The following is a 23,855-nucleotide window of genomic DNA, read 5'->3' on the forward strand; positions in this document are numbered from 1 at the left end:
TCAGGGTGGCCTTGAACTCACGGCGATCCTCCTACCTCTGCCTCCCGAGTGCTGGGATTAAAGGTGTGCACCACCACACCGGCTAAGAGCTTTTTTAAAAGATGATTTTTTAAAAAATGTTTAAGAGCTAGGCATGGTGGTGCACGTCTTTAATCCCAGCACTCGGGAGGCAGAGGTAGGTGAATCGCTGTGAGTTCATGGCTACTTGAGACTACATATTGAGAGGCAGGTTTAGTGGGGATGAGGCACATAAGAGAAAGAATGGGTGTGCCAGGGCCTCCAGCCACTGCAAATGAATTCCAGACACAAGCACCACTTAATGCATATGACTTATGTGGGTCCTCAGGAACTGGACCTAGATCCATTGGCTTTGCAGCCAAGCACCTTAACTGCTAAGCCATCTCTCCCAGCCCTACCTTCATTTTTTATCAATCCCTTTGCAAAACTTTTTTAAGATCAAAGAAACAATGGAGAACTTACTGTTTTCCTCGCTTTATGTTATCATCAGAATCGGAATCTTCTTCTTTTACCTGTGCTTCACTTTTTTCTTCTTCCAAATCTTCTTGGTTAAAACCCTAAAGGTACAGTGAGTTAGTCAAAGCTATCAGAACCACCTTACACATTTTCTTCCATGTAACTGCCTTTGATTTTTTTACATGTTTAAAATATGCTCACGAAGAAGAAAAGCTAAGTATCAAAAGAGATGTAGCAAAAGCTTTGGGAGGGCTGAAGAGATGGCTCAGTGGTTAAAGGTGCGTGCACGTAGGGCCTAATGGCAAGGGTTCAATTCCCTAGTTACTCATGTGAAGCCAGATGGTGCATATGTCTGGAGTTCACTGGCAGGGGCAAGAGGCCCTGGCATACCCATACTCATTCTGTCTCTCTCAAATAAATTTAAAAACAATTAAAAAAAAAAAAAAGCTTTGGGAGTTTAGTTTCTTTCCAGAAGAAATACTCGACACTGTGTGCGCACTTTATACAAATGGCAGCATATTCGTCAGTGGCAGGGTTGCTGTTCCATACTTCCCAACTTTGTTTTTGCTGGGCGTGTGTGTGTAGGTACTCACATCATACCAGGTATGCAGAGGTCAGGTGATAACTTCAGGTTCAGGTCTTTGCCTTTCCTCTGCTCTGACCTAAGATAGCTCATTGTTCACTGCTGAATTTTCCAGGCCACCTGGCCCATGAACTTCTAGCATATTCTCTTCTTTCTGCCTCCTGTAGGTGTACTGGAACATGGCTCAGTTATCCAAAGTCCGGTATTCTTACTTTTTTTTTAGATGAAGCAGCACCCATGACTTTTAGGTTATGTGGTTTTTTATCTTTATTTTGATTTTTTTAAAATTTTATTTATTTGCAAGCACAGTCTAGAGAGAGAGACAGACATACAGAGAGAGAATGGGCATGGCAAGGCCTCTAGCTACAGCAAACGAACTCCAGGTGCATGTCTCCCTTGAAATCTGGCTTATGTGGGTCCTGGGGAATTGAAGCTGGGTCCTTTGGCTTTGCAGGCAAATGCCTTAACCACTAAGCCATTTTCCCAGCCCTTTATTTTGATTTTTGAGAGAAAGAGAGAATAAATATGGGCACACCAGGGCCTCTCAGCTACTGTGAACGAACTCCAGATGCCTATGTCCCCTTGGGCACATGTGCAACATTATATGCTTGTGTAACTTTTGTGTCTGGGTATGTGGGACCTGCAGATTCAAACATACATTCTTAGGCTTCACAGGCAGGTGTCTTAACCACTAAGCCATCTCTCCAGCCCACTCCTCCTTTTTGTGGTACTGATAGGGATTGAATCTAGGGCCTCATGCATGCTAGGCAAAGACTCTCTACCTCTGAGCTATACCCTCAGCTCACTTAAAAAAAAAGTTTTTGGGCTGGAGAGATGGCTTAGCGGTTAAGCACTTGCCTGTGAAGCCTAAGGACCCTGGTTCGAGGCTCAATTCCTGAGGACCCATGTCAGCCAGATGCACAAGGGGGCGCAAGTTCATTTGCAGTGGCTGGAGCCCTGGTGCGCCCAATCTCCCCCCCTCCCCGCCCCCGGTCTCTTTCTGTGTGTCTGTGACTCTCAAATAAATAAAAAAAAATAAACCAAAAAAAAATTTAAAAATGTTTTTATTTATATGTGTATATGTATGTGCTCTAGCTAGAGCATACCACAACTGCAAGCAAACTCCAGACTAGGTGCCACTGTTTGCACCTGGCTGTATGTGGAACTGAACCTACATTAGCAAGCTTTGCAAGCAAGTACCTTTAAGCACTGAGCCATCTCCCCTGCCCACATTGTTGCGTTTTAAAATGTATGTATTTCCCCCTGGAACTTTCTTTGATTTGTTGTATCTTTTTTTGTTGTTGTTGTTGAGGTAGGGTCTCACTCTGGTCCAGGCTGGCCTGGTATTAACTCTGTCATCTCAGGGTGGCCTTGAACTCACGGCGATCCTCCTACCTCTGCCCCCCGAGTGCTGGGATTAAAGGTGTTGTATCTTATTACAACAAATTTAGATACATGATTTATCATTAACCCTGTTTGATAGTTTATAGGACTTGTATAACCTATCCCTTTATGTACCACTTCGGCTATGCACGCATGGCTCTCTCCTGTGGTAAACCAATTCAATCATGCTTTCACATGTGCAATCTGGATTGTCTTTCACGTTCTGCATAATCTCTCAATGCTTTGTCCAGACATTTCCTTCTTTTTTTTTTTTTTTTTTTGGTTTTTCAAGGTAGGGTCTCACTCTTGTCCAGGCTGACCTGGAATTAACTCTGTCATCTCAGAGTGGCCTTGAACTCATGGCAATCCTCCTACCTCTGCCTCCGAGTGCTGGGATTAAAGGCGTGCACCACCACACCTGGCTTCTTTTTAATTTTTTTGAGGTAGTCTTGCTCTAGTCCAGGCTGAATTGGAATTCACTATGTTTCAGAGTGGCCTCAAAATCTGTGATCCTCCTACCTCTGCCTCTCAAGTGCTGGGATTAAATACATGTGTCACCATGCCCAGCCAAACATGTTCTTTTAACTTGCCTCCTTGTTCACTAATTATCTTTACAAATGTCTAATTTGTGGTTAAACTTACCCATTTTTTCTTAAAGGAAAAGCTTTTTTTTTTTTTGAGGTGGGGTTTCACTCTAGTCCAGGCTGACCTGGAACTATGTATTCTCAGAGTGGTCTTGAACACATGGCAATCCTCCTACCAATACCTCCCAAAAGCTGGGATTAAAGGCGTGACCACCATGCCCAGCTAAGGAACAAGCTTTTATTAGAATCTTTTACAAATTTTTATTTATTCAAGAGAGAAAGAGGCAGACAGAGAGACAGAATGGGCACTTAGTTGCTGTAAATAAATTCCAGATGCATGTGACACCTTGTGCATCTGGCTTACGTGGATCCTGGGGAATTGAACCTAGGTCTTTGGCTTTTCAGGCAAATGTCTTAACTGATAAGCCATCTCTCCAGCTCAATCCATTGTATTTTTAACTTTAGTTGCTATAAGTTTTATACTTTTGACATTTCTATTTGCTTCTGTCTGACCTTCTTGTCCTTTAAAATTTATATTTGCTCTGAACAAAAATCTTACCTGCCTGTGTCTTAAGGTACTGTTTAAACTTCCTAGGTCAAAAGCGCCCAGGGCTAGTCTATGGTCTTTGGCTATTATTGTTCCATTTTACCTATCACACTGTATACATTAAGGTGAACCACACTGACTTCTAAGACTAAAGATGCTAGATGACGCAAAAGTCTGCCTAGAACTTAAGCACAGGCTCTTCTTCCAGTTCACTCTCGATTCTGTGGCACTGGTCTTTAAAGTCTTAATCCAGGCAGGCCACACTCTTTGTAGGACCCCCTAAACTCAGTAGGAACTGAACTTTAAATTTTGACCTTAGGCCTTGAGGCTCTCTTGATCAGAGCAAAAAGAGCAGCCCCTAAGCCCAGAGTGGTGGCTCACATCTATAATGTCAGCAGTTGAGAGAGGCTGAAGTAGGAAGGGGCCCATGAATTCAAGGTCAGCCTGGGTCACCCTGCCACAAACAAGCAAGTAAGAAGCATTTCATGCTGATAGGAGGACTCAGGGGAAATGTGCTTGAGGTACAATATATACTTGCATGAAAATATCTTGATTCCCAGGACTATGCATACCGAATACATGCCAATTTGCTAAAAAAGTGCTAAGTTTCTCTCTTCAGGCTTAGGGCTCTGCCTTCTGGTTAGTTATTCCTTGCTACTTTGCTCTTCAGATGATGAACAGATTCTTTTCTTTTAAATATTTTTTAATTTTTTTTTGTTTTTTATTTATTTATTTGAGAGCGACAGAGTGAAAGAGGCAGAGAAAGAGAGAGAGAGAGAATGGGCACGCCAGGGCCTCCAGCCACTGCAAATGAACTCCAGATGCATGTGCCCCCTTGTGCATCTGGCTAACGTGGGTCCTGGGGAATTGAGCCTCAAACTGGGGTCCTTAGGCTTCACAGGCAAGCACTTAACCACTAAGCCATCTCTCCAGCCCTGATGAACAGATTCTTAAAAGCTTTTCTAGTTGCCCACAGCAGAAAAGTCTAAGTTGCCTACATTTCCACGGCTATAGTGAGAAGCTCTGTAACTATTACGTCTCTACCCTTCAGCACACCGCTCACTGTCTCAATGTGCTCCTCACTACATCAATTCAATTGTTATTGCCCTTTTATGCCTTTATGTATTTCACTTTCTGAATCTTTTTTATTTTACATCTTTTTCCTGAATATGCTATATTTGTGTATCCACAGGGATAAATTGGAATCATGGCTATTTAAAAACTGCTGTTACAAAAAATAAAACAAGACTGGGTTTGGCGGTGCACACTTTAATTCCAGTATTTAGGAGGTAGGAGGATCGCCATGAGTTCAAGGCCACCCTGAGACTACATAGTGAATTCCAGGTCAGCCTAGACTAGAGACCCTACCTCAAAAAACTAAAATAAAACATAGTCAAAAATAAGACAATCCCATCTAATACTTACTGTAAATTCTTCTTCCTCTTCATCACCAGATTCTCCAAATATGTCTGCAATAAGATTTCTATAGTAGAAACAAACAAACTTTTGTTTTATTCTTGTTTTTGTTTTATTCTTGTTTGAAGAGGTATTTTAAAACTAGAGTGTAACTTATATACTCATCTTAAGTACCCAGTTGCATGGGCTTTAACAAATGTACACGCTTATCTAAAATCGAGATGAACAATTCCATTCCCCAAAAGTTCTCGTAGAGCCCTTCCCAGTCAGTCCTCCAACATCAAGGTCCTAGAGATAACTGCCACTGATTCCCAACAACATGCATTAGATTTGCCTGTTCTTAAGCTTCATGGACATGGAATCATACATCCTCCTTGCCACCTTCATTTAACACACTCTAAAAAACGCATCCATTGTAGTGTATATAGCAAATAGTTCACAACTAAAATCCTATATGCTCAGCATGCAATACAGCATGTGAGGCACTGCACCTCACTCTGAAATCTTAAGGCATATTTTAAAAAACCTGTTAGAACCCTTGAGAACTCACATTATACTGCCACTTACTCTTCTTCATTGCCCGATTCACTATCACTTCCAAACAGATCCTTTTCTTCACTTTTCTTAGCAGATACTTCTTTCCCCACTTCTTCCTCACTGTCCGATGCCACAGGCTTCTCTCTCTTGCTTGATTTGTCTGACACAACGTCACTGTCAGAGTCATCAGCATCAGAGACCACACGACTCTTCTTTGCCGCTGTGGAGAAGGAAAAGCATCATTCATCTTATTTTGTCAAGGCTATTGTGTTACTAATGGTAACTGGTACCTTGAAATGTCAGCACGAGGAAAAAAAAGTTCAAAGGGTTTCCCTTTAAACACAGGAAGGAAGGAAGGAAGGAAGGAAGGAAGGAAGGAAGGAAGGAAGGAAGGAAGGAAGGAAGGAAGGAAGGAAGGAAGGAAGGAAGGAAGGAAGGGAGAGAGAAAGAATGAACCAACACAAAAAATTGGCCTGCAGTGTAGCTCAGTGGTAGAACATTTTACCTAGCATACATCTGGATTCCATCCCCACCAACAGGCACATTCAGAAAAAGCTTAAAAATTATCTGCTGTTTTACTTGGGAAAAAGCAGCTGTGATGGAGAAATCAACTTCAAGTGAGTCTCAGCAGCTTTTCTTCTCAGGGAATAGAGAAGACTAGGTCAGTCTGATGAGAGCCAGCAGCCTCCACATGCTCTATAGTATTCGAGTAAGAACTGCACATTCCTCTGGAGGAATATTTTCCATGTTCTTTAGTTGTTTGTGGCCAGTTTGAAGAACTGTCTTATCTTTCTTGATAATGTGGCAATATCAGACTTCTGGGTAAGATGGCAGACTAGAGCAGGAGAGATGGCTCAGTAGTTAAAGGTTGGTGAGATAGAGAAATCTCATTTTATCACTACAGACTGGGTGCCATCTTGAAAGTGAGCCTAGATCAGAACCTGAGCCAGTGGGGCCTGAGAAGAACATCACAGGTCAAGAAGCCACATTTGACTTTCCATAGTTCCTGGGTGAGGAAAGAGCCAGAGAAGCACTTCTGGAGATCAGGAGGGACAGACAATGATGGGCCAAAAGGCCCAGGTGGCAGGAGGTGGCTCAGGTTGTAAAAAGCATGAGGAGACAGCCAGCCCACCCTCGCTAATTGGGACCAGCCCTCATCCACGAGAATCACCTTGGAGTTGCAGTTTGATAGCTCTGAGCCTAAGGTCACCAGACAGGCCAAATTCTAAAGCCACCTATATGTCTAGGAACTTGAAAGTTCCAGGTATGTACATGATAACTACACCAACATCTCTCCAGGAGGGTGTAGGCCTTAAAAGTAAAAAGGCAAGGACAAATTAGATTAAAAATTATTTAGGCCAATTTATCCCTATGGATACACAAATACAGCATATTCAGGAAAAAGATGTAAAATAATTTGCAAGGACAGATCTCAGTGTTGTGGTTGCTTTCCTTACTCCCAACCCACCCAGAAGATACCCCTCCAGTAAAACCATCAGCCCTACCCCGGGGTATATGATCTGAGCCACTGAAAGAATCTGCCTGGTTCACAGAGTACAAAGTAACAGTGGCCAGCAGAGGCCCCATGCACACAGAAAAAGAAGTCACTGTGACAACTCTGGAAGACATAAGAGACTTACCCAAAACACACCCGAGAAAGTACAACCAAAGGAAAGGCCAGAGTCCGACCCTCCTACCTACTTCATGCATATCATTAAAAAGTCCAGATCAACCGACCTTCCCCTACCTACTTCATGCGTTTCATTAACAATCTCCAGTTTTCACAGACCATGAAAGCAGCAGCTATTGTAACACCTAACACCTCATCTTCTTCTCCCCCAACATGATTCTTTTCCTCCATTTAGCAGGCTGTATGTGTGCATTTTGGGATGGGGTTTCACTCTAGCCCAGACTGACCTGGAATTCACTACGTAATCTCACGGTGGCCTCAAAGTCACTGTGATCCTCCTATCTCAGCCTTCAGAACGCTGGATTAAAAGCCCAGCTTGGTTTTTTTTTTTTTTTTTTTTTTTTGGTTATTCCCCTTCATACAATCATCTCGGTTCATTTCTTGGGCAGTATTTTCCCTTTTCCATGTCCTTATTTGCAACCAGTGTTTCTTTCCTCCTTCCCCCTTTACATCTATTAGTATTTTGACTTTAGCTTATTGGCTTTTATTTTGTATTTACATACTCATACATACAGAAGCCAAGACAACCTCGAGTGTCTCCTTAGACATCCCATCCACTTCTTTTTGAGATAGGGTCTTTCACTGGCCTGGAGTCCAGCAAGCCCCAGGGATCCCACCACTGCTAGCACTTTTACATGGGTAATGGGGACCAAGTTGAGGTCTGACTGCTCATAAGGTGAGTACTTTACCAAATGAACCATCTTCTTATCCCTAGCTTTTTCTTTCTTTAAAATAATTTGATTTGTTTTTAGTCCCCTTCTTATATCTAAGTTTTAGTTTTGAATTTTTCACTTGGACAATCTGTTTTCTTTTCATTTATTTCTGCTTTCTTACTCCTCCATAACATTCTTTTCTTTTTCCTACCTTCTCTCTCCTTCATTTATTTAATCTTGCTTTTCCCTTTTACTCTATTTCCATGGTCTCTTTTTTTTTTTTTTTTTTTTTTTTTTTTTTTTTTTTTGGTTTTTCGAGGTAGGGTCTCACTCTAGCCCAGGCTGAGCTGGAATTCACTATGGAGTCTCAGGGTGGCCTCGAACACTTGGCAATCCTCCTGCCTCTGCCTCCCGAGTGCTGGGATTAAAGACGTGCGCCACCACGCCCGGCCTTCCATGGTCTCTTTTTATCTCATTTATCTACTATTTCCACACTTAGCCTAAAATAATTTTATTTTATTTTATGGTATGGTCTCACTCTAGCTCAGGCTGACCTGGAATTCAATATGTAGTCTCAGGGTATCCTTGAACTCATGATGATCCTCCTACCTCTGCCTCCTGAGTAGCTGGGATTAAAGGTGTGTGCCACCAGGCCTGGCGTTAGGCCTAAATAATTTTTAACTAATAATTTCTAACACATTGTATAGCAGTTCTGCCATTTTCATCTCTATGATTACTGACTATGCATTAGTGGGTTAAAAGAGGTTTTAAATGTCTGTCTATACCTTGTATGTCTTGATGCTGCTGCGATAGCAGTTCATCTGCTCTTTGCTGAGTGGTACTGGGGATTAAGCCTTCAGGAGCAGGTTGCTCACTAAGACTCCCCTCCTGTCCACAAGAGACATTCAAACCAACAGAATCACAATTCACAATACAGAAAAACAAGACACATTAAAGATCAAGGCAACATGATTCCTCCAAGAGACCTCAACTACTGAACTCAAAGGCATTAAAATCAACAAAGTACCAGATGAAGATTTCAAAAGGTTTCTGGTAAAATGATCAATGACTTGAAAGAGGACATCATATAAACATATGAGTTAATGCAAATCCCACAGAGGACAGTCAGCAAGACAAGAAAATGGATTAAAAAATCAGAAATATGGATGAAAAAACAGCAGCAAATGTTAAGAAAAATTCAGCAAGGAAATTAAATTTTGGAAAAAAAAAGTTTCAGATGAAGAACAATGAGCTCGATAATGTGGCAGTGTGTACAGTGCTCTTTCCCATCACTTATAACAACTGTCAAGCTACATGAGAACATGACTTTCCCAAGAAAGATACACTGCATGAAAATGTATTAAGTAAAAAAAAAAAAAAAAAGAAAAGAAATTACCTAAAAAACAGGGTCTGAGGTGGCAAAGACTGCAAAACTCTGCAGAGATGTGGAGTCTCTCAACAGAAACCCCAATCCTTCCCGTATGCGGACACACAATGGCAACAAATGAGGTGCCTGTGCAAGCTCCACTACTGACGGGTTCTAGTGACTCGGCGGACAGAGCCCCAGCTAAGTGGACACACCCCGGGGTCTGCATGTAAGCATGTCTGAAACCACTGCCCGCTATCAGAGAGAAAAATGTAGGCATTTTAATTGGCAATTAACTCTTGGTCTCACTCATTTCAAGGAGCCAGAAATATGTGCTGTTACAACTCAAAGGAAATGTAGCCAATAACCAAGGGAAGTGAGTGTCTTAGCTGTGTTTGAGCATGTCAAGTTGAATGACAGGATACAAAGAGAGACAGTATTTCAGACCTAACAGGCACAAGCTTCAGCCCCACAACCCCTTACGTGCTTTCTCTTCATCCTCGCTGTCAGAAAGCACAGCAGCCTTCCGCTTTGCTACTTTCTCCTTATCGCCCTCTTTGCCTTCTTCTTCATCACTGTCCACCTTTTGCCTCTTGGCTTCCTCCTCCTCACTGTCGGAGCTGTGGATCCTTTTCCTGTCGGCATGGCTCTCTGAGTGAAAGCTGTCATTCTGCATCTCGGAGTCCTCCCCCTTGTTCTCCGCATCGCTGTCATCTGTCTCGGGTTTCTCTTTGGGTCCGGAGACGTCCTCGGCTTCCGAATCACTAGCAGGTCCTTTCTGAGGCTCCTCACTCTCCGAGTCACTGACACGCGGCCTGGGGAGCTCCTCATTTTCAGAATCACTGGCCTGGTGTCTTTGGGGGCCCTCACTTTCTGAGTCACTGACTCGAGGTTTTGGGAGCTCCTCATTTTCAGAATCACTGGCCTGGTGGTGTGTTGGTGGTGCCTCACTCTCAGAGTCACTGACACGGGGTTTGGGGAGCTCCTCGTTTTCTGAGTCACTAGCCTGGTGCCTTGGTGGGTCCTCACCCTCTGAATCACTGACTTGGGGTTTGGGGAGCTCCTCGTTTTCCGAGTCACTGGCCTGGTGCCTTGGCGGATCCTCACTTTCCGAGTCACTGATACGAGGTTTTGGAAGCTCCTCACTTTCTGAATCGCTCATGTGAGGTTTTGGAGGCTCCTCATTCTCTGAATCACTAGCCTGGGGTCTTGAGGGCTCCTCACTCTCAGACTCACTCGCTTGAGGTTTTAGAACATCCTCTGTTTCTGAGTCACTGGCAGGACTCTTCGGGAGCTCTTCTACCTCAGAGTCACTTGCAGCCTGCTTTCTAGCCTCCTCATTTTCAGAGTCACTTGCATGTCCATTAAGAAGCTCCTCATTCTCAGAGTCACTTCCAGGTAGCTTCCTGGTCTCCTCACTCTCAGAGTCACTCCCTTGCTGATTGACATCCTCAGTTTCAGAATCGCTTGCAGGAGGCTCTACAGGACCCTCAGACTCAGAGTCACTGTCCTTTGGCCTGTGAAGCTCCTCACTTTCAGAGTCACTAGCATTAAGATTTGAGGGCTCATCATTCTCAGAGTCTGACACATGCTGTCTTTTGGTCAAGCCATCTTCTTGATCACTTGCTTCATTCTGAAAACACGAGGGAAAAATTAGCAAAGTGCAAACAAAAATTCATAGTAAAATCTTAAATGTCTCAACAATTCTTTAAAGGTAGGAACATGTATATACTTAACATAAAATTTTCATCCCATAACTACACAGAAACATCCCACTTTAAATTAAGGACAATCTGCAAAGTGGCTTACCATAATTTGGCCCCAAAGAGGATAAATATAGCCAGATCGATAAAGCATAACCCCAGATTATTATGTAAGGGATATTATTTTTAAAAATCTAGATTCGGGGGCTGGAGAGATGGCTTAGCGGTTAAGCGCTTGCCTGTGAAGCCTAAGGACCCCGGTTCGAGGCTCGGCTCTCCAGGTCCCACGTTAGCCAGATGCACAAGGGGGCGCACGCGTCTGGAGTTCGTTTGCAGAGGCTGGAAGCCCTGGCGCGCCCATTCTCTCTCTCTCCCTCTATCTGTCTTTCTCTCTGTGTCTGTCGCTCTCAAATAAATAAATAAAAAATTAAAAAAAAAATCTAGATTCGGGGGCTGGAAGGTGGCTCAATGGTTAAGGCACTCTTGCAAAGCCTGCTAGCCCAGGTCTGAGACCCCAGTAGCCACGTAAAGCCAGACACACAATGTGGCACATGTGTCTGGATTCTGCCTGCAGTGGCAGGAGGCTCTGGTGTTCTCTCTCAAATAATAAAAATATTAAAACTAGATTTTAAAAACAACAAAGCCTAATTTCATATAAATCAAGTTGCCAAAAATATATTTTCCAAAGAAATATATGGCAGGATATGTCTGTAATCCTAGCAGTCAGGAAGTAGAGGCAGGAAGACCAGACAGATATTCAAGGTCTTTCTCAGTCACATACACTTTAAGGCTAGCCTTGAATACATGAGGCCCTGTCATTCTTAAATAAATAAATACAGCAGGAGTGGTGCTGCATGTCTTTAATCCTAGCACCCTTGAGGATGGGATAGGAGGATCGCTGCGAGTACCAGGCAAGCCTGAGCTAGAGAGAAATGCTGCTTTTAAAAAAGCCGAGTATGGTGGCACACAGCTTTAATCCCAGCACTTGGGAGGCAGAGGTAGGATTGCCATGAGTTCAAGACCACCCTGAAATTGCATATAGTGAACTCCAGGCCAGCCTAGGCTACAGAGGACCCTACCTTAGGAAAAAAAAAAAAAAAAAAGGTTACTCAGTACCAATGTTTGGCTCTTTCCTGTTGGCTCACTTTCTCCTGAAAATAGTACTTCTTGGGCTGGAGAGATGGCTCAATGGTTAAGGTGCTTGCCAGCAAATCCTAACAACCAGGTTCAATTCCCCAGTACTCACATAAAGTCAGATATACAAAGTGGAGCATGCATCTGGAGTTTTGTTTGCAGTGGCTAGAGGCCCTGGCAAACCCATTCATTCTCTCTTTCTGCCCTCTCTCTGTGTGTAAATAAATAATTACTTTGCTGTTTTTTTCGAGGCAGGATTTCACTGTAGCCCTGGTCAACCTGGAATTCACTATGTCATTTCAGGGTGGTCTCAAACTCACAACAATCCTCCTACGTCTAATACCCAAGTACTGGGATTAAAGGCATGTGCCACCATGCTTGGCTAGCAAAAAAAAATAATAATAATAAAATAAAAATTTAAACAGTACTTCTTATGCCAAGAAATCAGGCTTCAACATAACCAGATCTTGCGGTGCACATCTATAATCAGTTCTTAGAAGGCTGAGAAAAGAGTATGCAGAGTCAGTTTGAGACTAGCCTGGGTTATAGAGTAAGGCTGTGCCTCAAAACAAAACAAAGAAAAGAAAGGAATAAGTAGTCACAGTTATATATCTAGTAACTCTGGATACACAAAATTCAACATGGCAAATACAAGTAACAAATGTTTTAGCATTCAGAACACTATCTAGAACTTTAACTTTCAATAATAATATTCTGCCTTTAAAAAAAAAAAGTACAAATAGAGCCAGCGGTGGTGCACTCCTTTAATCCTAGCACTCGGGAGGCAGAGGTAGGAGGATCACTGTGAGTTCGAGGCCACCCTGAGACTACACAGTGAATTCCAGGTCAACCTGAGCTAGAGTGAGACCCTACCTCCAAAAAACAAACAAACAAACAAACAAAAAGTACAAATAGACGGCTGGAGAGATGGCTTAGCAGTTTACTACTTGCTTTCCTGCAAAGCCAAAGGACCCAGGTTCAATTCCCCAGAATCCACATAAAGCCAGATGCACAAGGTGGCATGTGCATCTGGAGTTGGCACATGCTGCATCAAGGACAGAAATTGTATGTCTACTATTGGCTTTATTTTTGTGTTACATACTCTTTGTGTAAAAAGGTGTATTCCACCTCCTACTTTCAAAAGTACAACTCGAGAGCCAAGTATAGTCGCAAACACTTTAATCCCAGCACTGAAACTAGAGTGAATTCCAAGTCAGCCTGAACTAGAGTGAGACCCTACCTCAAAAAAACAAAAAGTATAACTCAAAACATAAAAGTTCTACATGAATTTAAATATAACTCTGGCTGTGGTGAAAACAAATAAAAAATGCCAGCATTGGGGAGGCAGAGGTAGGTGAATTACTTACTGTGAGTTCGAGGCCACCCTGAGACTACATGGTGAATTCCAGGTCAGTCTGGGCTAGAGTAAAACCCTACCTCGAAAAATAGGAAAAACAAAACAAAAACAAAACCAACCAGACAGACAATAAATAGATAACTCTGTATTATGTACATAGAAAAAAAGTGAAAGCGCCTCTAGTGTTTGAGTGTTTCTTCTTAAAAATCTGCTAAAGGCTGGAGAGATGGCTTAGCAGTTAAGGAGCTTGCCTGCGAAGCCTAAGGACCCATGTTCAACTCTTCAGATCCCACATGAGCCAGATGCACAAGGTGGCACACAGTCTGAAGTTCAGTTACAGTGGCTGGAGACCCTGGTGCGCCAATTCTCTCCCTCTCTCTCTCTCCCTCCCTCCCTCGCTTGCATAAAAAGCAGTCTACTGGCATTGCCTCAAAATAAATAAATAAATAAAAATACCAAGCCCAAAATATCTCTATGACCAAGCTGCCTGAACGTGCCATAGATCAATTTTCAGTGACGATCAGGAGTCTCTAACAACATATATATATATGCCCGCTGTTATGCTATGGAACACTTAACCCATAACTGGCATGAAAATGGCTCCAAAGTGATTCAAGTTACCCAAGGCTCATTTAAAGAAGACAATGTTGCGTGTAGCGCTTCAATTATAAAATGAGCAAGGCTACAAAGCAAAGGTGAGGCTCTCTTATCTTTGTACCGTAGCAGTACAGCACTGAAAAGAGATGCTAACTGCTACACACACGCACTGAAATAAAACATGTTTAGCAAATTTTCAAAAATCAAAACTCCCAAAGGAATATGACTTGAGTTTTCACTCGTCAATTAACATTCCCTATCATGGCATTTATTAAGTCATGGAGACCCCAGGAAGAACATGTAAGTCGCAATTATAGAACAATACTGCACATTGTGCTTAACTTTTACTTTATCATGCTTCCTACTTTAGGAGAATATAGTGAAAAATTATCTAGAATGTAAGTTCCAAGAAGGCAGCATTTTTTATTTGTCTTCACCACTGACATCATCCCTAGAGCACAGAACGGTCTCTAGCACACAACAGGTATTTGAATAAATATTAAAGGAATTAAGTAGGGATAATTAATAAAAAGTGAGGAACAGCTCACTTTGATTTTGCTGGACCTGTAATCCATGGTTCAGTGAGGGCTGACTTGCTTGATACCAGATGACTTGACAGTGCCAAGTCAGAGATGACAGGGAGTAACTTTGCAGTGGGCTGCAGGACAGGGGACTTCCAGTTACATACTAATGTCAATGATGGGACAGATCCTGGAGGGTCAGTTTATCAGAAAGCATGGGAAGATTTTGACACTTCACTAACCCTTACTTGGACTTTGGGTACTTACTGTATCACTTTGGAATGGCAGCTATGGACCAGTTGGATCCCACTGCTTCCACTTTTGTGAAAGTCAACAATTCTAGTCTAACTGGAGTGGGCTACACTCAGAAGTCTGGTGTGAAGCTGACATTGTCTCTCTGGAAGATGAGAAGAGCATTAATGCTGGAGGTCACAAACTTGGGTTTGTCCTGGAACTGGAGGCCTAATCCAGCTGAAGGAAATCTCTAGAAATGGATATTGGAAAATCTGGCCTCAATATATTTCCATGTGACCAACAGGTATCCCCCCCCCCTTCCCCAAGAAGGTGATCAAAACTTAGGATGATCTAAACAAGAGCTATATTTTACATATGCAGACAGTTACATGTCAGCTGGTTTCCAGTTGAACTGGTCATCAGGTTACCAAAGTTGCAGTCGTGCGCTCACCTCTACATAAATGTGCTGCCCACCAGTAGTGAAACAGACCTTTATGAGAACCAAAAAGAAAAAGGAAGGAAGGAAGGGAGGGAGGGGAATGACTGAGAAAAATACCCAACAGCAATCTCTGACCTACATGCACACACACACATACTAAGCCAAAAGAAAAAGACAATTTTTGGTGCCATGTGTTATGAAGTAAAATATATTGGTCATAAAGTTCTTAGAAAATCTGTCCATCTTTATCATTTTTGTTTCAGTTTACATCTGTCAATGACATGTCAGACTTACTGAAAAAGTCCTAATTTTTTTAAAGTGATTTTCTAGTTTTTATTTATTTTTATTTAGTTAGTTACTTGACAGAGGAAGAGAGAGAGAGGAAGAGCGAATAAGAATGGACGCGCCAAGGCTTCCAGCCATTGCAAACGAACTCCAGATGCTTGCACCCCCTTGTGCATCTGACTAACATGGGTCCTAGGGAATCAAAACCTGGGTCCTTTGGTTTTGCAGGCAAATGCCTTAACCGCTAAGCAATCCCTCCATCCCAAGTCCCAATTTTTTTGTGTGCTGACACTGATAAGGAGTAGATAGTTAAAATATATATATTAGGCTAAACATGTTAAACATACACAAGATCCAAAACCATTCAATGTTATTAACCAAAAACAGCTTTGAAAACCATATTTGGAGGAATGGGGAGATAACTCAATGGTTAAAGGCTTGCTTGCAAAGCCTAATAGCCCATGTTACAGGTGCTTGCTTGCAAAGCCTGCCAGCCTGGTTTGATTCGCCAGTACCCAAGTAAAGATGCAAAGTTGCATGTATCTGATCTGGCGTTCATTTACAGTGGCAGGAGGCCCTGGCACATCCATACTCCTGCCTCAAATAAACAAACAAAATTTAAAAAATGAATGAATGAATGAATGAATGAACCCAAAGACACTGTTTAGCCAATACCTCTGAATGTCGTTCTACACTTCCAGTGTCTGATCCAGAGTGCTGCTCGTTTGCATCATCCTCACCATCTGACCCTGAATCCCGCTCATCCTGAACTGGTGTGGCACCACCATCATCTGCTTAAAACAACAACAACAAAAAAACACTTATGGTGTATGACAAATGATATCTGTAATAATGTTTAATCACAGTTAAAACAAAACAAAAGCCCATTTCTGGTATAAGATGGATGATATCTGCAGTAATGCTTACAGTTAAAGCGGGCACACATCACCTGCATAAGAAAAGTGACCACGGCTGAAGCAGCCTAGTTGCTAACACAGATTATTCTGAACATGGCAGAGCAGGCATATGACTATCAACTGTTACCAGAGAATATGGCCTATGTTGCAACAAAAATATTTGCTAAGATGCAAAGCTTAATGCCAAGTGAAACTTGTAAATCATATTGTGCTATTTAACTATAAAACTCTTGTCTTTCCAGGGCGTTTAACACTTTCTTCTGTACTACATGACTTACCAAATTAACTTTATCGTGGATTTTTCTGATTCACTGTTGAGTCCCTGGAGCCCAGAATACTCCCTGCTACATGATATATAAGTACATGTTTGTGAATGAAGAATACAAAAACTACAGTCCAGAAATACTGAAAATTCAGCCGGGCATGGTGGCGCAGGCATTTAATCCCGGCACTCACTTAGGAGGCAGAGGTAGGTGGATAACTGTGAGTTCAAGGCCTGCCTGAGACTACATAGTGAATTCCAGGTCAGCCTGTGCTATACAGAGAGACCCTACATTGAAACCCCCCCAAAAACACAACAAACCAACCAACCCTGAAAATTCACTAAAGTACATAAAGGAATGGTAAATATGAACCCTTACTTAACTTTAACCAATACTTTTGCCGGCTTGGCCTACAGAATAAATTCCAGGTCAGCCTGGGCTAGAATGAGACCCTACTCTAAAAAATAAATTAATTAAAAAAAAATGTAATCACTGTCATACTAATATGAGCTACTGTAAGTGTAAAGTTTATATAGTTACAATAGAAAAATGATAGTTTTGAAGTTTAACAATTCTGCTGCCACAGTGGTAAAGGGGAGAAGATGGAACACAGGAGGGTTAAAATACTGTCTTGAGGCTGGAGAGAGCTCAGCAGTGAAAGGCACTTGCCTGCCAAGCTTGCTGGCCTGGGTTCGATTCCCCAGTACCCATGTAAAGCCAGATGCACAATGTGATGCATGTATCTGGAGTTCATTTGCAGTGAGTGGCAAGAGGCCCTGGATGCACCTATATTCTCTTTCCTCTCCTGTAAATAAAAATAATTTTGAAGGGGACTGGAGAGATACATGGCTCAGTGGCTAATGGGCTTGCCTGCAAAACCTAATGACTCAGGTTTGACTCCCCAGTATCCATGTAAAAAGCCAGATGCACAACGTGCCACATGCATATGGAGTTCGTTTGCAATGGCTACGGGCCGCTGTGCCCATTTTCTCTTTTTGTCTCTCTTCTATTTTTTTTGTGCAAATAAATAAAATATAAAAATTTTTAAAACCACAAATGTATTGGGAAAAAAAAACCATTTTGAAAACATCAGAAAAAGTTCTAAGCAAAGCAGCAGCGGAGGCTCAGAAAAGACCATGTGTAGTCATTAACATTCACTGTCATAAGGAACTGAACTCACTACAGAAACGGGCTTAATGCTTCCACATCTATATAGACACTTTTGATACAGAATGATCAAATTAACTTGGACACGTGGGAAAACAAACATCACCTGTCATCCCCCACCCAGGTCTTGCTCATCTTTGTCTCCTGTACGTAGCAGTGGGACCCATTTAACGAAAAGGCATTCGGCAATTGCCAGGGATGCACTCTTTGCTTTAAAAATAAATAAGAAAGACAACCTAGGGCACTTAGATCCTGCACTTTCTTCCTGAGAAGCCAGTACTACGCTGACTTGGGAGTGAAAAGTCAGGGAAAGATTTGTCCCTTGCAGAACAGTGGATTTTCAAAAAAAGACTCAAAATCCCCTTGACAGGAACGCTCTTTTCTTTCCCGGCACTCTGCCCATGTTTTGGGGAAGTGGCCCCCAAATTTCGGAAAAACCCTTCGCGGATCAGAGGGCACAGACGTCCGCTTGGGGTCCCCGCCGTGCCCGCGCGGGGATGCGTGGGTGCGCGGCCCAGCCCTTCCCGCCTCCCGCCCCGCCGCCACGCACCTGACTGGTCCCCGCTGTAGTACTCCGAGTCCATGGCAGCAGGCGGGCTCTCGGCGGGGAGCGTCCGCGCGCGACCCGCGCCGCCCCCGTCACGTCCTTCCCCGCGGGGTGACCCTCGATGGCGCGGCCCGCTGCCGACGCTCCCGCCCGAGCCTGGCAGTTCGCAGGGTGCGGAGAGAACCGACGCCGACGGACAGACGCTGCCCACCTGGGAGCCTCCGGCAGAGAAGAAAAGAAATAGCCCGTACCTGAGAGGCCTGCGAAGGTGCGCCCCCGCGTCTCACTTCCCAGCAGCACCCTGGGCGCCAAAATGGCGCCTGCCCACGACCCTCAAAAGGATGCAGTGCGCAGGCGCCATCACCCTTCGCTCAGCCAATCAGAAGTCGTCACGGTGATGACGCAAGGCACGGCTGGAAAGGAGACTTCTGGGAAAAATTGAGTGAGCGCGCAGACTTCTCCTTAGCGTATCTTCGTCGGGCCCTGTGGGCTCTGTTCTCCGTGGAAATAATGTTACTGGTGGGTCCTGTGTCCGAGTTTTCCTCCAGGAGCATTTTACTTACTTTTTCGGAAAAAAAGAAAACTTACTAAGGTTACATTTTAACTCAGCCCAGTCGCTATCGTTCCAGTCTTACAGAGGCGCTTGATTCCCGCTCTTAGCACAGGGGAAGTGGCGCATTGCTTTCTGGGACTTGTGGTTCGAAGCTGATGGAGCTATGATGCCTTATAACCGCAGTTATCAAAGACGCTCCTTGGATGCGCAAAGCGGGCAAGTTGAATTCCCAGCAACAGGAAAGGAAGAAAGGGAGGGAAATTTTTTTAATTTAAAAAAATTAAAGAGGCTGGAAAGACGGCTCAGCGGTACAGGCTTTTTAAAATTTTTTTATTTTCCGAGGTACTGTCTCACTCTGGTCCAGGCTTAACTATGTAGTCTCAGGATGGCCTCGAACTCACGGCAATCCTCCTATCTCTGCCTCCCAAGTGCTGGGATTAAAGGCGTGCGCCACCACGCCCTGCTTGGTACAGGCTTTTGCCTGCAAAGCCTAAATGCCCTAGTTCAGTTCCCCAGGACCCATGTAAAAGCCAGATGCCCCAAGTGGTATGTACAAGCATCTGGAGTTTGTTTGCAGTGGCTAGAGGCCTGGAGTGCCCATTCTCATTACCTCTCTCTCTTGTCTCTCTCTGTTTGCAAATAATAGATAAATAAATAAATAAATAGATTGGAAAAACAGTCAGTCCGGTGGTGGAGCTCTTGCCTAGCATGTGTAAGGCCCTGGGTTCAATCCCTATTAAGGATGGGGTTACCTTGAGGAGGATCACATTGACTTTATTTATTTTGGTTTTTCGGCGTAGGGTCTCACTCTGACCCAGGCTGAGCTGGAATTAGCTATGTAGTGTCAGGGTGGCCTCAAAATCACAGCGATCCTCCTACCTCTGCCTCCCAAGTGCTGGGGTTAAAGGCTTGCAGCACCATGTCTGGCGATAAAGGTGAAATTTACTGGAGCTCTGTGCCCCCCTTAAACAACTTAAGACACCTCTTCACCCATTTGTATTCCTGGAAAGACCTACCTTTCTTCATATGACTGAAACAAAACCCATAGATATTTTTCTTTTAACAAAGTCTTAAACCTGTAGAGAAAAACCAGGTACAGACCTCTCATTGCCATTCATGGTCTCAAGATTAAGTCTAACTCTTTGCCCTCCCCCACCCTAAAATAGCTACACAAACACCGTGCCCCTCCAAGGTTCTGCTTAAGATGCATGAGACAGCCAGGTATGGTGGTTCGCGCCTTTACTCCCAGCACTCGGGAGGCAGAGGTGGGAGGATCACCGTGAGTTCAAGGCTATTCTGAGACAACATAGTGATTTCTAGGTCAACTGGGACTAGAGCAAGACCCTACCTCGAAAAACAAACAAACAAACAAAAACAACAACATGGCTTGAACCAGGTGTGGTGGTGTATGCCTATAATCCGAACCCTGAGGAGGCTGAGGCTGGAGAACTATAGTGAGTTCAAGGCCAACATAGGCTACATAGAGAGTACCAAGAGAGTACCAGGCCAGCCAGGGCTATGTGTCATGACACTATCTTTGGAGATAAGGAATAGATCAAATTAAATTAAAGAAATCTCATATTAGTTGGGCATGGTGGCACATGCCTTTAGTCCCAGAACTTGGGATGCTGAGGTAAGAAGATGGCTGTGAGTCCAAGGCCAGCCTGGGACTACAAAGTGAGGTATAGGTCTACCCCCCAAAAAGAAAATTCGATATTATGATTCAAATAAGATTTTTATTTGCGTGTGGGGGGGTGGGTGCATGCCGCACCCTGTGTAGAGGTCAGAAGACAGCCTTGGGGTGTTAGTCCTCTCCTCCTATCTTGTTTGAGACTGGGTCTCTCTTAGTTCTTGCCACTGGGAAGGCCAGACTAGATGGCCCATGGGTTTTGGGGTTTTCTTGGTTCCAGTCTTAATTGCCATAGGTTCATTGGGATTACAGACGTGCACCACTTTGCATCTAGTGTTATGTGGGTGCTGGGAACCCAAACTGCTGGACAGGCTTGTGGAGTAAGCACCTTTAATCACTGAGCATCTCCCCAGGCCCCTCAAATAACAATCATAAAACCCTTAAGAATTTTTGCTTATGTCTTAAATTTAATATGTAGCCTCTTAAAAATTTATGTATGTATTCCAATCAAATTATGAATACCATTTATAAATGCAAGCATTATTCATTACAAACATAACATCTAGGGCTGCAGAAATGGATCAATTGTCAAAGACACTTGCTTGCAAAGCCTATCAGCCTGGGTTCAATTCCTCAGTACCCACATAAAGCCAGATGCACAAAGTATATCATCGGGTCATGCATCTGAAGTTCATTTGCAGCAGCAAGAGGCCATGTTGTACCTATATTCTCAATTTCTAATTTTATTACAATGAATAAAAATTTTCCACATCTGGGGTATGAAAAAACCAAGTTATTTTACCTAATTCAATTTGGTAATATTGAGATTTAAAAAAAAATATTTATTTATTTTTGTTTATTTGAGAGCAACAAAAAGAGAAAGAGGCAGATAGAGAGAATGAGTGTGCCAGGGCTTCCAGCCACTACAAATGAACTCCAGACGTGTGTGCCCCCTTGTGCATCTGGCTAATGTGGGTCCTGGGAAATCGAGCCTCGAACTGGGGTCCTTAGGCTTCATAGGCAAGCACTTAACCACTAAGCCATCTCTCCAGCCCAATATTGAGATTTTTGTAATACAAGGAATTATCCTGAATGTTCACAAAAAATAAAATTTCAAATAACATTTCCATCATGTTGTATCTATCAGTATTATTTATATAACATTATATAGTATGCATAACAGATGGATATAGTATTATATTGCATTTATAATGAGAACATTTTCTGCTATAAACATAAATGTTGATTTTAATGGTCATAGAGGCTCTAAATATAACATTGCCTTTTGTACTGGTTTTATAATAACAATAATTAATGCATATATTAAAATATTTAGTCTTGGGGCTGGAGAGATGGCTCAATGGTTATGATGCTGGCCTGCAAAGCATAGTGAGCTGGGTTCGGTTCCCCAGTATCCATGGGAAACCAGTTGCACAAAATGGCACATGCACCTGGAGTTCGTTTGCAGTGGCTGGAGACCATGGCATGCCCATTCTCTGTGTCTGTCTGACTGTTTGTCTGTCTGTTTGTCTGCCCCTCTTCTATCTCTCTCTGCTTGCAAATACATACATAAAAATTTTAAAAATGGGCTGGAGAGATGGCTTAGCGGTTAAGCGCTTGCCTGTGAAGCCTAAGGACCCCGGTTCAAGGCTTGATTCTCCAGGACCCACGTTAGCCAGATACACAAGGGGGCGCACGCGTCTGGAGTTCGTTTGCAGTGGCTGGAAGCCCTGGCGTGCCCATTCTCATTCTCTCTCTCTCTGCCTCCTTCTGTCTGTCATTCTCAAATAAATAAATTAAAATGAACAAAAAAAATTAAAAAATTTTTTTTAAAAATATTTAGTCCTGGGGCTGGAGAGATAGCTCAGTTGTTAAAGGTACTTGCTTATACAGTCTGACAGCCAGGGGTTCAATTCCCCAGTACTCACGTAAAGCCAGATGTACAAAATGGCACATGTGCCTGGAGTTCGTTTGCAGTGGTAGGAGGCCCTTGAATGCTTATACTCTCTCTGTTTCTCTTTCTCTCTCAAATAAATAAATAAAATATTTTTTTAACTTTTAAATCTGCCGGGCGTGGTGGCACATGCCTTTAATTCCAGGCAGAGGCAGAGGTAGGAGGATCACTGTGAGTTCAAGGCCACCCTGAGACTACAGAGTTAATTCCAGGTCAGCCTGGACCAGAGTGAGACCCTACCTCAAAAAACCAAAAAAAAAAAAAAAAAATTTAAATCTAATCTTGAGGCAAGATAAAAAAAAAGACAGGGAAAATCATGGGGACTTGACTTGTCAGTTTTCTTGCTTGGGCACTGTGCATCAGCCTCGAAGAAAGCCTTCAGCTTGCTAATCAGGATGTGTCCTTGATCTTGAATTGCATCTGCTCAGCCACCTTCAGGTTGCAGTAGCCACTCTCTGTCTTCCCTCCCTCCCTGGGTTTCTCACTCCAACTTGGTTGCACTCTAGACACATGTGTGGGTACTGGGAAATCGAAGCTGGGCTGTCAGGCTTTGCAAGGAAGTGCCTTTAACTGCTGAGCCATCTTTTCAGTCCCAAGTCCTTTAATTGTTATCTCTTTAATTTGTATTTCAAGTTTGTCTAGAAAAAAAAACAGTTAAAATTTTTCTTAACATTTAACAAAATCATTCTTTTGTGAGATACTATATCTCTTTTCTTGGTGAAATCTAATAATATTGTTCTTTTGGGCCAGAGAAATGGCTTAGCAGTTAAGGCACTTGCCTGCAAAGCCAAAGGACCACAGTTCAATCCCACAGGACCCAAGTAAGTCAGCTGCACAGGGAGGCACATGCATCTGGAGGTTGCTTGCAGTGGCTGGAGGCCCTGGCACACCCATTCTCTCTCCCTCACCCCTCTCTATCTGCCTCTCTCTCTTTCTCAAATAAATAAATAAAAATATTTTTAAAGAACATTGTTCTTTTGCCTATCACATTTGGAGTAATTGAGAGCTTACTCAAATCCTGAATGTTAACTGTTTTAGGGTTGATACCTCTTATAATCCCATTGTAAAAGAAATTTAACATAAAAATCCTTGACAAATATATAACCCATGATCTCACTGCAGCTCTTATTTTAAAAACACTCATATTTACCAATTATATACCAACATGAAAGCTGAGAATGTCAGCAAATGCTTGAGTCCTACTAGAGATTCCCCCACATTGCTATAACCCCCACCACCATCTACCTGATGTTTCCACCAATGTATTTAAGAGTGCCCTGATTTGTGACTCTCTTGTTCTGTCACTATGAAACCTTCATGA

The 23,855-nt window shown here is 43.0% G+C and overlaps 1 protein-coding gene across 2 annotated transcripts in view; it reads right to left on the minus strand.

The window, feature by feature from the left end:
* Iws1 (interacts with SUPT6H, CTD assembly factor 1) overlaps positions 1-18,639 on the minus strand; it is a 42,533-nt gene extending 23,894 nt beyond the window's left edge. Inside the window, exons 1-7 of one of the 2 annotated variants that reach the window (XM_045150449.1) lie at positions 18,401-18,639; positions 16,179-16,294; positions 10,159-10,866; positions 9,717-10,080; positions 5,555-5,744; positions 4,997-5,054; positions 481-575 (exon numbers count right to left, since the gene is read on the minus strand). In XM_045150449.1, the coding sequence (XP_045006384.1) occupies positions 481-575; positions 4,997-5,054; positions 5,555-5,744; positions 9,717-10,080; positions 10,159-10,866; positions 16,179-16,294; positions 18,401-18,434 (1,565 nt within the window). In that variant the 5' untranslated portion in view covers positions 18,435-18,639. Of the gene's footprint in view, positions 1-480; positions 576-4,996; positions 5,055-5,554; positions 5,745-9,716; positions 10,867-16,178; positions 16,295-18,400 lie in introns of both variants that reach the window. The other variant, XM_045150448.1, reaches the window with a different exon arrangement.
* Between the last annotated feature and the right edge of the window lie 5,216 nt (positions 18,640-23,855).

The sequence above is a fragment of the Jaculus jaculus genome, chromosome 5 (assembly GCF_020740685.1).
Source record: "Jaculus jaculus isolate mJacJac1 chromosome 5, mJacJac1.mat.Y.cur, whole genome shotgun sequence".
NCBI lineage: Eukaryota > Metazoa > Chordata > Mammalia > Rodentia > Dipodidae > Jaculus > Jaculus jaculus.